This window comes from Ichthyophthirius multifiliis (assembly GCF_000220395.1).
Source record: "Ichthyophthirius multifiliis unplaced genomic scaffold scaff_1120509250291, whole genome shotgun sequence".
In the NCBI taxonomy this organism is placed as follows: domain Eukaryota; phylum Ciliophora; class Oligohymenophorea; order Hymenostomatida; genus Ichthyophthirius; species Ichthyophthirius multifiliis.
In genome coordinates, this window is record NW_004086892.1 from 1 (window position 1) to 12,819 (window position 12,819).

General features: G+C 14.3%; 3 protein-coding genes across 3 annotated transcripts, besides 32 other annotated features; 2 read left to right on the forward strand and 1 right to left on the reverse strand. All coding sequences in view use genetic code 6, as the record gives it.

Moving 5' to 3' along the window:
- The first annotated feature begins 975 nt into the window (after nt 1–975).
- Nucleotides 976–1,048: a microsatellite.
- Nucleotides 979–1,046: a microsatellite.
- Nucleotides 979–1,051: a microsatellite.
- Nucleotides 992–1,050: a microsatellite.
- Nucleotides 1,004–1,108: a microsatellite.
- Nucleotides 1,004–1,201: a microsatellite.
- Nucleotides 1,185–1,296: a microsatellite.
- Nucleotides 1,185–1,298: a microsatellite.
- A 921-nt stretch (nt 1,299–2,219) lies between these two features.
- Nucleotides 2,220–2,260: a microsatellite.
- A 39-nt stretch (nt 2,261–2,299) lies between these two features.
- Nucleotides 2,300–2,350: a microsatellite.
- Nucleotides 2,351–2,442: 92 nt separating this feature from the next.
- Nucleotides 2,443–2,489: a microsatellite.
- Nucleotides 2,443–2,498: a microsatellite.
- Nucleotides 2,499–2,710: 212 nt separating this feature from the next.
- IMG5_063170 (hypothetical protein) lies at nt 2,711–4,019 on the forward strand (the record flags this gene model as incomplete). The annotated part of the gene is made up of 5 exons (XM_004036969.1): nt 2,711–2,833; nt 2,907–3,051; nt 3,152–3,293; nt 3,357–3,803; nt 3,854–4,019. The coding sequence occupies 4 exons, from the start codon at nt 2,711–2,713 to the stop codon at nt 3,748–3,750; spliced, it is 804 nt and encodes a 267-aa protein (XP_004037017.1). The 3' UTR covers nt 3,751–3,803; nt 3,854–4,019.
- Nucleotides 3,818–3,851: a microsatellite.
- Nucleotides 3,818–3,852: a microsatellite.
- Nucleotides 3,998–4,031: a microsatellite.
- A 1,006-nt stretch (nt 4,032–5,037) lies between these two features.
- Nucleotides 5,038–5,125: a microsatellite.
- Nucleotides 5,126–5,337: 212 nt separating this feature from the next.
- Nucleotides 5,338–5,391: a microsatellite.
- Nucleotides 5,392–6,004: 613 nt separating this feature from the next.
- Nucleotides 6,005–6,046: a microsatellite.
- A 62-nt stretch (nt 6,047–6,108) lies between these two features.
- Nucleotides 6,109–6,154: a microsatellite.
- Nucleotides 6,155–6,211: 57 nt separating this feature from the next.
- Nucleotides 6,212–6,254: a microsatellite.
- Nucleotides 6,241–6,285: a microsatellite.
- A 147-nt stretch (nt 6,286–6,432) lies between these two features.
- Nucleotides 6,433–6,489: a microsatellite.
- Nucleotides 6,490–6,984: 495 nt separating this feature from the next.
- Nucleotides 6,985–7,027: a microsatellite.
- Nucleotides 7,028–7,665: 638 nt separating this feature from the next.
- IMG5_063180 (protein kinase domain protein) lies at nt 7,666–9,720 on the forward strand (the record flags this gene model as incomplete). The annotated part of the gene is made up of 9 exons (XM_004036970.1): nt 7,666–7,958; nt 8,031–8,099; nt 8,264–8,391; nt 8,437–8,538; nt 8,642–8,728; nt 8,772–8,983; nt 9,041–9,172; nt 9,297–9,393; nt 9,449–9,720. The coding sequence occupies 9 exons, from the start codon at nt 7,666–7,668 to the stop codon at nt 9,466–9,468; spliced, it is 1,140 nt and encodes a 379-aa protein (XP_004037018.1). The 3' UTR covers nt 9,469–9,720.
- Nucleotides 8,543–8,614: a microsatellite.
- Nucleotides 9,188–9,244: a microsatellite.
- A 164-nt stretch (nt 9,721–9,884) lies between the features above and the next one.
- Nucleotides 9,885–9,933: a microsatellite.
- Nucleotides 9,934–9,965: 32 nt separating this feature from the next.
- Nucleotides 9,966–10,883, reverse strand: IMG5_063190 (hypothetical protein; the record flags this gene model as incomplete). The annotated part of the gene is made up of 4 exons (XM_004036971.1): nt 9,966–10,075; nt 10,135–10,397; nt 10,438–10,480; nt 10,538–10,883. 4 exons carry the CDS (start codon nt 10,881–10,883, stop codon nt 9,966–9,968), a joined length of 762 nt encoding a protein of 253 aa, XP_004037019.1.
- Nucleotides 10,083–10,126: a microsatellite.
- Nucleotides 10,085–10,126: a microsatellite.
- Nucleotides 10,884–10,891: 8 nt separating the features above from the next.
- Nucleotides 10,892–10,962: a microsatellite.
- Nucleotides 10,897–10,965: a microsatellite.
- Nucleotides 10,966–11,043: 78 nt separating this feature from the next.
- Nucleotides 11,044–11,092: a microsatellite.
- A 1,079-nt stretch (nt 11,093–12,171) lies between these two features.
- Nucleotides 12,172–12,211: a microsatellite.
- The last annotated feature ends 608 nt before the right edge of the window (nt 12,212–12,819 follow it).

Here is a 12,819-nt window from a genome sequence, read left to right on the forward strand (position 1 = left end):
TATATATATTAATAAATAAATATTTATGATTAGTTAAATTTATGGAAATTTTAATTATAAAAATAAATTCATTTTATGGTCATGTTTTGGATAAAAAGTTATTTTGTTTAATCATAATAAAAAGAAAATAATTATTATCAAAAATGGGATATTATTAAAAGTAAAGAAATAATAAAATTGTTTCTTAAACTTTATAAATAACTATAAGAGATTTATAAAAACAAATTGCTTTTGTAAAAAATAAATATTTTATGAAGTAAAATTAAGTGTATGAAGAGGAATTTAGTTATAAATATTATAAAAATATGCAATTTATAATATTAAAGATGATTAAATTAATAAAAATTAATATTTGAAATAAATTATTATTTAAAAATATAATATATTTTAGATATTATTTAGTTTTCAATATTTATTGTAAATTATTTTATATTAAATAAAAACTATATCTGTATTTGATTTTTTTTATTTTTATTAGTAATAAATATGAATATTTTTTATAATGTTGCCAAAAGAAATATATTTTAATAAAAATAAATTCTTTAATATTAAATAAAAAGAAATTATTTTGCATATATTCTACCAAAATTTGTAAAAAAAAAAAAATATATCTAAAAAGTAATTCATTTTTTATTAAGAAAATAAGAAAAGATATACAAAGAGATAATAAAAAATTAAATAAAAATTTTTCAAAAATTACTTTAAATACTAAAGAATATATATGGGAAGAAATAAAAGATAATAAAAAAAAATTATATTTTTATTAGTTTGTTTAGGAGTTTTATAGTATACTGGAGGATTTGAAAGTTTATTTTATAAAATATAATAATTAAAAAAAATATATATATAATTTTAATTTAGAAATTTTAACTTGGTTTAAATATAAAGAACCTATAACGAATAAAATATTTAGATGGACATTAGGAGTATAAAATTAAGTTTAAAGTACAATATAAGAATAAAGAAATGAAGATGTAAAAATAAATATAAAATAAATAAATAAATATATATATATATATATATATAAATAATAATATATATAAATATATATTACTATATCTATTTATATTTCATTATTTAATTATATATATTTATACCTATATATATAAAAATTTATTATAGCAATATATAATCTTTTATTAATATTTATTTAAATTTATATATAAATATATAAATATTAATAAATATTTATATATATATTTTTGTATTAATTTATTTTTCTTTTTCTTTATATTTATTTTATATAGTTTTTTATATTTATATATATATATTTTATTTTTATTTTATATTTAATTTTAGTTAAAAATTAATCCAGAAAGCTAAATTATTTTGGAATAATTATATTTATAAAAAGATAAAAATCTTAAATTAGGAATAAATAGAAAATACCTTAAAAAAATATATAAAGACCTAGGTTTATTTAAAAATAAAGATGAAATAAAATAATTTTATTAAGCTTCAGGATATGGAAGAAAAGTAAAGAAAAAATACTTTATTTTATTTAAAAAAAATAGAATATTTATATATATATATTTTTTTTTTTACAAATATATAAGAGAAATCAAAAAGCTTCTAGTGTAAATTTAAGAGAATTTTTAAAACTATATAAAGCTGCATTTGATAAAAAGAAAAAAGAAAATAGTATTTTAAACGAATCTTAATTTAGAAGACATTTTATTTTAACTTTAGAAAATCATTATTAAAGAGTTATTTTTTTTTTATAAAATTCTCTTTTTTTTAAGATATATTATAGATGTTCGTTTGGGAAAAAGAGTTTTTTGAAAAAAGAAAAGAATATAAAAAAATGATTCCTCACTTAGAAAATGCTAAAAAATAAATTATTAAAGATATTTTAAAAGATAATATGTTTATTCCTTTAACTTAAATAGATTAATAAATATAAAATAATGGACTTTTTGGATTAATAACTAAAGAGAAAATTGTCATTTTAAACAAATAAATTATTATGATGAAATTATATAAAAACCTTTATTAATAAAAATAATAATTGTATTTTTTTATTTGTTATTAAATTTTTTATATATTTTTATTTTTAATAGATCCTTTGGAGAAAAAGAACTTAAATATAAAAAAATTATTAGCGAATTTGATAAACTTATTGAATAAACAAATAAAGATTTGGAAAGATACAATGAAGAATTTAAATAAAATTTTAAAGGAATAGAACTATATAAGGAATATTAATGAAAAATTAATATTTATCTTATAATTTTTTATTATTATTTATATTTTTTTATTAATTAAATATAAAAACACTAATTTTTTAAAAAAAAGAAAAAAATAAATAATTTATATACTAAAATTAAATAAATAATCTATAACAATAAATATAATGTTTTAAAATGCTTATTAAAGTGGTCCATTTGTCGAAATATATGATGCGAAAGGTAAAAAAAACAATGAATATAATAATCATTTAACTATATATAAAATATAATATATAAATATATATATATATATATATATATCTAATATATTTAAAAACTCTATATATTTAAATTAATAGTTAGTAAAGAAAAAGAAAAATAATATGCTAGTTTATATAAAATGACTACCCCATCAGGATTTTTAAAATATTATGATAAAGATATTAAAGGTTTTCTATTTTTTAACAAAAAAAACATATTTTTTTTAAAAAAAAAAAAACAAAAAAGGATATGTATATTTAATTGATGGACATAGTACAAAAATGAAATTACCAAAAGAAGATAAGATTGATTTATGTTTAATTCAATAATTTTTAGTTTTGTAGATTTATTTACCTTTTTCATCTCCTTGGAGTTTAGAAATAGTTATAGCAGATACATCAAAAGTTATATATAAAAAAATGTACTTTAAATATTTAATTTTAATTTTTTTTTTAAAAATTTTTTTAAAAAAAAAAGACAAAAAGAAGAATTAATTTAGTCAGTGCTTTAAATAAAATAGAAAAAAAATTTTTTCATGTAAAAGTCCCTAATGATATAATAAAACATGGAACCTGGATGAATTTAAGTATTGATGTAAATAGCTTTATGGAAGTTTGGAAAGGTTTTATTTTTTATTTTATTTTTTTTCTCTCTTCTTTTAATAATATTATTGTTTAATTTATTTTTTTAAACTAAAATTATATAAATATATATGTGTTAAGGATAAACTTTTAGATCTATTGATAGTGTAATTATAGGGTCTCATTGTAAATTAAGAAGAATTTTTACAATGAGGAGTCCTTTATTTGAATATGGAGAGGAAGAAAATTAATTATCATAATAATATTATTGTTCATAATTATTGTAAAAAATATATATACTTGTCTAATTTTATAAAAATAATATTTTTATTTTTGGTTTTTTTAGAGAAGACGTGCCTAAAAATATTAACTTTCCTCCAGGAATTTAGTATATAAATCAAATAATAAATTATTAAAAAATAGAAGAAAATGTAGATTAAAGGTTAATAGAAAATAGTTAAAATAATAATATAGAATCACTCATAATAATAAATAATAAAAGTATTCCTTAAAATAAAACCGGAATTAAAAAACTTAAAATATAGAATAAATAAAAGGGTCTACTAATTCTAATTTTATATAATAACAAAACATTTTAAAACCTAAAATTTCTCCATAAAAATAATAAGGTTTATAAAACAAAGTAGTTTAAAGCAAAACTTATTCCTAAAAAAATAATAGAAGTTAAGAAAATAAAGGTGAAATAAAATTAAAAAGTACCAAATAATTAGAAAGCATGAAATAATCGTAAAATTAATAATTTTCTGATTTCGAAGAATAAAAAGACTAATATGTAAAAAAATATATATATATATAAAAAAAAAATATATATAAAAAAAAAAGTCGAATAATTTATAAAGTTCATAAAAATAAAATCAAACAAAGCCTTAATCTTAATAAACAAATCCTTGGACTACTTTGAAAAATTAAGAAATATAAAAGAAATAAAAAAGTCCTTTTACATTAACAAGAAAAGAAAAATCACTAAAAAAATAAATAAAAGAAAAAATATAAGAAAAGATGGATCAATATTAATAATAACAATAAAACTAAAGATTTGTAAAAAGCGCAAATATGTCCTTATAGAATAAATATACGAAAACTCAAAAAAAAATTACGGAAAAAAAACCTGAAATTAAAAAAGAGTAAAACATTGATGAATAATAAACTTTTTATTAATAAACTCAAAAATTTAATACAATTAGTGATCCTAATCAATTCTAATAATTAAAAATTACGAAAAGTCCTATATAAGAAAATAATCATTAAATAGATGAAAGTATTGAAAGTGAAAAAAATTTATCTATATCTTCCTAAAAAAAACAAAACGAAAATTTTTTACAAAAACAAAATGTTATGTAATCGAATGTTTATAGAAACTATAATTTATAAGATAGTCTTGAAAATTCTAGAAAAGAAAAATCTTAAAACGAAGAAGATTATGATGATGTGTAAAATAATTTTAATAATGTTTACGAAAACAGAATGCGTGAATTTATTAAATAAAGTTAGAGACCATTTACTCCACCGTTTAATGCTTTGTAATAATTATAAAAAAATTAATATAGTGATTTTAAATATAATGAAAACGATTATTAATAACTTAATGATAGTTTAGAAAAAAATGATAGTTAAAATTAGTAAACGGAAGTCATTTTTGATCCAATATTAAATTGCTATTTTGATCCTAATACTAATTCTTATTATAAATTAAAGAATTAATGATTGAAATAATATATTTATTTTTTATATTTATTTATATTATTGATTTAGAGATTTAAATATTAATTAAATAAATTATTAGTCTTTAATATATTATTTATTTTATATTATATATAAAAAAACATAAAAATATAAATAAAAAAGTATTAGTTATAAAATATCTTATTATAAACATAAATATATATAAAAATTAAAAAAAAATATTTATAAAAAAATAATTTTAAATGTCGTATTTATTTACAAATAATTTTAAAAAATTACTCGCTATAAATTTAAAATGTGATATAAAAGATACAAAAAAAGTAATATATATAATTATATATGTATAGATATATATATATTTATATGAATATATATATATATATATATATATATATATATATATATATATATTTAATCATATATTTTTTTAATAGCCTAAATTATAATTTAAAAAAAAAATAGTTTAGAAAAGAAATAACTTAATTCAAAAAAAAATATGAAATAAAAGACTTTTTAATGATATAAAGATTTCCTTAGTAAGAAATAAAAGATTTTCTTTTAAATACTGAATGCTAAGTAGATGAAGAGTTAAAATTTATATATATAAAAACTTTACAAATTAATATAAATATATATATTTTTATAAAAATTATATATTTTTTATATTATATATATATATTAAATTATATTTTATATAAATTTATATTATATCTTATTTATAAAAGTGATTAAATTTTAAACCATATTGAAGTTAAACAAGTTTTTAAAAGATTAAGATTTTATACTAGAACAAAAGAAGATTTAGTTTGTATAAATTGTTCAAAAAAAGATTAATGTAGTGTTATTAATAAAATTCCACCACAAATAAATGAGGAACATAAAAAATCTTTAATGAGCGATTTATTATAGGCTTTATATTTTTTCTGTTATTAATTAGAAAAATAATCAGAAAACTAAATATAAGTTGAAGAAAAAAAAGAAGATAATAAAGTTAAATAATATTAAAAATTATTAGAAAAATAAAGGAGCTTTAAAAGCATTTCCTCTGCAAGTAAACTTACTCATACTTTCCATGTTTTAATGGAAGATTTGGGATAAAATATAGGAACTGATAGTAAGATTTTTATAAAAGAATATGCCAATTTTCTTGGAAGAGATAAGTTTTTGGAAAAAACTAGAGATATTGTAGATGATTATAAATAGAAACTTTAAGAATAATAAGAAAAGTATGAGTAAAAAGAAAAGCCTATAAAGAATGAAAATAATAATGATAATTTTATCTCTTAAAAGAAAGAAAATTCTAAATTATTTAAAAGAAAATCTAAATAATTTGATAGTATTGAAGATTTCGATTAGTTTATATATAATGAAGATTAAGTAAAAGAAATAGAAGTAGATTAATATTAAAGATAATTAAAAGATTTTAATAAAGGATAATTATATTAAAAAAATTAGAATTATTAAGATTAATATTCAAATGACAGAATAAAATACTCATAAAATAATAATATTTAAAATGAAAATTTTAAAGATAATAATAATAAAGAAAAATATAATAAAGAATAATAATATTTTTAAAATAAAAATAATAAAAGAGAAAGTTTTTCATAAAATAATAAAAGAGAAATATATTTTTAGAAAAAAAGAGAAAATTATTCTTAAAATAATGAAAGTTAAGATAAATATTAAAATAGGAATAATTTCTAGAATAAAGATATATTTTAAAATAATGAAAGATATTTAAATAAAGACAGATTTTAGAAAAATGAAAGATTCTCATAAAATAAAGATAAATATTTTTAGAAAAAAAATAGTTTTGAAAATAACTAAGATCAATTTTAACAATAAAAAGGAAATTCTTATTAAAATAAAAGGTTTGGAAAATAAAATTAATAAGAGAGTAAAACATATGATAGATAAGTTGATTTTTAAAATGAGAAAAAATTTAAAAAAAATTCTATTAAAAATTAAAATGATGATTATTAAAAAGAATATCCAAAAAAATCATTTCATAGAGAAGATGAATAATAATAGACTCAAAAATTTGAAAAAAAAAGATAAGGAAGTGAAAACAGAGATCATTTTATAAAAAAAAAGTCTTCTTTTAAAGATTATAATGACCAAAGTTTTTAAGAAAAAAATTATTTAAAAAAGGAAAATTTTAAATAATAATATTATGAAAATAATAATTAAAATAAATTCGATTAAGTAAATAATGATTTTAAAGAAAGTTTTATAGAATATGATAATAAATAATATAATTAATAAGAAAAATAATAAAATAATTTAAAATTATAAAAGAATTTATAAATATCTCCAAATAAATAAAATAAACTTTAGTAAGAAAATATAGAATCATAATAATAATAATAATAATATTAAAAAAAGTAATTATATTAATTTAAATTTTTATATTTTTTTAATTTATATAGAAGATTTGATAGTAGTAAACTTTCTTTAACAAAAAAAAAATAATAATAATGATAAATTATTTTATGATTTTTTATTTAAAATGTTTTTTTTTCTTTTTTGGTAAAAAAAAAAATTAATGTGATTTTTGTTTGAATTAAATTTATATAATTAATTATTATATATAAAAAATAAAATAAAAGAATATTATTAATATTTATTAAATAAATAAAAATTTATGTTTATTAGTATAAATATAAACTTTAAAAATAAATATAAATAACTTATTAATAATTATATTAATTATTAAAAAAAAATAAAAAAAAAATTTAAAGAAAATTTTTTTTTAGATATATATTAAAATTACTGTATAAAAAAAGAAATTATTTATAAATATTATATTTAAAAAATAATAATTATTAATAAAATAGTAATAAGAATAAAAAAAAAAATAATAAACACTTAATTTATTTATCTATCTAAATATAATTATAAGCATTCATAAATGGGAAATTGCAATTTCAAAAATCAAGAAAAAAATGATGAAATTAGTAAAAAAAAAAAATTACTTTTACATAAAAATATTTTAAACAAATATATTGTTTTTTTTTTTTTTTTTGATTAAAATTATTTTTTTTACAAACAAAAATGTTAATATTGAAGTGCTTTCACCCAAATAACTTTTCCTTTATAATAGTAATTGGTAGAGGTGGATTTGGAAAGGTTATTTAGTTTTAAAAAATAAAATATATATAATAAATTAAATAAAGGTATGGAAAGTGGAATATTTAAAAAATAAATAGTTTTATGCACTAAAAGAAATGCAAAAAGCAAAGTATGTCTAATATTTTTTAAATATATTTATGTATAATTTATTTTAAATATCATATTTTTTGTTTTTAAATAGGGTTATAAACAAGAAAAGTGTAAATTCAGTAATGAACGAAAGATAGCTTCTTTCAGGTTTATCTCATCCGTATATTTATTTAAGTTTTTTTTTTTTAAAAAAAAATAATAACATATAAATATAAATACATATAAATTATTTTATTCTAATTATAAATTTTTTTTTTAAACAAAAAAAAATTATATTATAAATTATTTATATTTATTAATTTTATGAAAAAAAATAATATAAAGTTTTCTAATAAATATGTTATATGCATTCTAAGACCGTTAAAGCTTATATTTAGTAATGGATTTATTAACTGGAGGTGATCTAAGATATCATATTTCAAGTCGTAGAAAATTTACAGAACAATAAACAAGTTTTTTTATAAATATGAAATATTTATTTTATATATAAAAAAAAGAATTCTTTACTGCCTGTATAATTATAGGATTAGAATATTTGCATTCTAACGGAATAATTCATAGAGATATAAAACCCGAAAATATAGTTTTTGATTCTATGGGTTAATATATATATATATATATATATATATATATATTATATATATATTATATATATATATATTTATATATATATATTTATTTAATTACAATATATAATATCAGGTTATTTAAGAATTACTGATCTTGGAATCGCTAGAATATGGAAACCTGATAATTCTTAAGATACAAGTGGTACTCCAGGTTATATGGGTATATATTAATATATATATAAAGAAAAAAATATATAAAAAAGCTCCTGAAGTTATGTGTCGATAAAATCATGGAGTTGCTGTTGATTATTATGCTTTAGGAATTATTGTTTATGAATGTATGATAGGAAAAAGACCTTATGTGGGCAAATCAAGATAAGAAATAAGAGATTAAATTTTAGCAAAATAAGTTTAATTAAAAAAATCTGACGTTCCAGAAGGATGGACTTTAGAAGCAGCAGATTTTGCAAATAGAGTATTTTTATTAAAAAAAAAATATATAAATAAATAATAATAATGTTTTTTTTTTTAGCTTATATAAAGAAAGCCAGCTAATAGATTAGGCTTAAATGGACCCTAAGAAGTAAAAAATCATCCTTGGTTTAAAGGATTTCCTTGGTAAAAACTTTTAGATAAATAATTAACACCTCAATTTATTCCAAATGTATTTAATAAATAAATAAATATAAATATAAATATAAATATAAATATATATATATATATATATATATATATATTTAATATCTTTATTTATATATTATTTTATTTAAATAATAATTAAAAAAAAGATTGATTAATAAAATTTTATATCAGATAATAGAAACGATTCCATAGATGAAAATTGCTAATAAACTTAAATTTTATTAAGAAGAAATTCTATATAAGGTTATATTAATTTGTTTTTAATCTTTTATTTTTATTTTTTTATTTTTTAGCCTAGTTTTTTGGATACTAATATGATATTTAATAAAATTTAGTTAATAAATAATTTAATAATAATAACTCGAATATTAGTACAAGATTTAATAATACTACTAGAGCTTAAACAGAAGCTAAAAATAATAATCATATAAGATAATAATCTTTACAACTTTAATAAAATGGGGCTATTTAAAAAATAATAAATTAATAACAAAATCAGGCTTATTAAAAAATGGGATAATCTTAGGCTACAACAAAATAAACTTAATGAAAATAATGAAATTTTTTATATAGAAAAAAAGGCAAAAATATAAAAAAATTTTCTTTCTTATAAAATAAAATTTTTATTTTATTTATTTTTATAGAAAATATTGTAAAATATTTATATAAAATGTTAAATACATTTTTTTTAAAAAAAAAATAATATTTGATATTATTATATAAAATACTTTTTTTATATATATATATATATATATATATATATATATATATATATATATATATGTAAAATTTAATTAATTATTTTTTAAAATTATTCAAATAAATAAACAAAACCAGGCTACAAATAAAAAAAATAAAAATATAGGATATACCCCTAAAACTTTTTTTTCCTAAGGTAAAATACTTGACATGAAAGCAATTGAAGCTTTTTTTAATAAATTAAAATAATAATAAATATAAATAAAATATATATAAACTTCTTACATGTACTAGACCATAAATAAGATATACCCACAACAATAAGTTTATAAATAAAATTTTAAACAATGAATTTAAAAGCTGTAATTATAATAGAAGCAATAACAATAGGGAAAATACAATATCCTAGAACACATAAGCTTTATAAAAAATGTGCATTTCCTCCTAAAAGATTTACATTTAAAGTTACAATTGATGAACCTCCCCATACAAGAATAAATATTATTGAAAATATATTTGTATTATCATCAGAACTTAAGCTTAAAACACTTATTTTTATTTATTAAAAAATTTAAATATATCTATTACAATGCTAAAATTAAACAAAAGAATAATGGACCCCATAAATCCCCTTTTTATTTATATAATATTTATTAGAATTTTTTTTCGTTTTTTTTATTATATATACATTCTCTTAGTTATCTTCCATCATTTTCTCTTAAAGCAGGTATTAATACATATCTTAATTTATGGGCTATCATTCTTAAATCTCGGATCTAAATTAATTTGATAAAAAATTTTATTCCTTATTTTAATTTATTTTTGTTATATTTAATTTAATACTATTGTTTTTGAAACAGGCTCATCTAAAGTATCATATTATTCTTCGATTTCATTATTAAAATTTTTAATAATACTTATATTTGCTAAAAAATTACCAGGATCTTTGTTATATAAATATAAAGACTAATGATTTTTTTGTTTTATATATAAATACTTTTAGCATCCATATTTGATTTATTTAAATTATTCATTTTTTTATTTATTTAAATATATAAATATATAAATATATAAATTATATAAATATATAAATATATATATATTTATATTATAAATTTTTAATAAGTTTTTATTAATATTAAATTATTTAAAAATATAAAAAAGAAAAAATATTTTAATTAATAAATTATTTTTATATTTTAAAATTTTATAATAATATTATTTAAATTTAAATAATTATTATATATGAAATTATACATATATTAATTTATATATATATATATATATAAAAAAATTATCTTTTATATATATTTATATATATCTATTTACACAATTATTATTCCATTTATTTAATATAATCAAATATATTCAAAATTTTTAAATATATTCTTTTTTATAATTTATAATTATAATTCTAAATAAATTTAATCTTATAAAATTTTATGATTTATTAATATATTTTTGTGCCTTAATAATATAATTTAATATGTATTTTTATTTTAATTCTAAAAAAATTCTTTTTTTTTTTAAATATTAAATATATTGTTTTTTTCAATCTTATTTAATAAAATATTTTTTTTTAAAAATTTCAATTTCAATTTTTTTAGTTACTTTATTAATAAATAAAATTAGTAATAATAGGTAAAAATTAAAAATGAAACCTTAATTGTACAAATAAAAAACTTTAAAAAACAATATTTCATAATGTGTTGATTCGGAAAGTTAAATAGAAAATTAATAATAAAATGTTGTATATTGTAGATATTGCAAATAATAAATATAATTAGGTTTTAAATCTAAATCAATACATTCTTCGAATTCTAAGTCAAATAATATTGATTCATTTTTAAAAATGGAATAAATAAAATAAAGAAACACTTATTAACTTAATAAAAGACTTTAGACTGCAGGTAAATAAATAGAAAATTTAAATCAAATAATTGCGAAAATATCAATGGAACTAGAAACTATAAGGTTCGCCTATTAAATGTCTTAATTTGCTGCTGATGATGCTTTAATTTAGGAAAATATATTACTTAAAAATTAAATAAAGGAGTTAAGTTAAAAAAAAATAAAGACTAAAGTATATTTATCTTTTTGTTAAAAAAAAAAAAAACTGATTTATATTTTTTATTAACTATTTTAAATTTTATCTATTTTTATTAAAAAATAAAAAAATTAAGTAAATAATGAAGATAATTGTTCAATTAACAATTTTGATAATAATAAAAATAAGTAATTTTTTATTTGTTTTAATAATAAAAAATATAATAATTTAAGGACATAAGATATTAATTCTGTCATAATTAATACTTTAGACGATAAAAATTTAAATAATATATTAAAAAGTTAGAATAATATAAAATTTTAAAATAGTATTAATATTTTTTAAGAAATAATTATTTTATTTTTTATTTTTTATAAAAAGTTGATTTTGATGATTAACTTAATAAAAATTTATAATTAGAGTAAGGAACATAAGTTTTTGATAATATTATAAAATTAATTGATTTTGAATATAAATACTATAAGCAGTTATTAACCGAAAAACATTAAAATAAATTGAATTAAGAAAATTATTTATATAAAAGAAAAGAATTAATAAAATATATATGTAAAACATATAAATTAGGTAAAAAATCAATTATATTTTTTATTATTAATGTAATATTATATTTATAATATAAACTACATTTTTTTGTATAATAGATCAATTAATTAAATAGATTTATTTAAATTGAAAATATATATAAGAAAATATTTTATTTTATAATTAATAAAGATTCTCGGAAAAAAAATAAAATAAAGAAAATTTTATTTTTAATATAATTATTTAAAAGAAATAAAATAATATTATACAAACAATTATAATAAATATAAATATGTATATAAAAAAATAAATATATATTTTATTTTTAATATTTATATATAAACATTTACATTTTATTATTAAATATAATATATATAAAT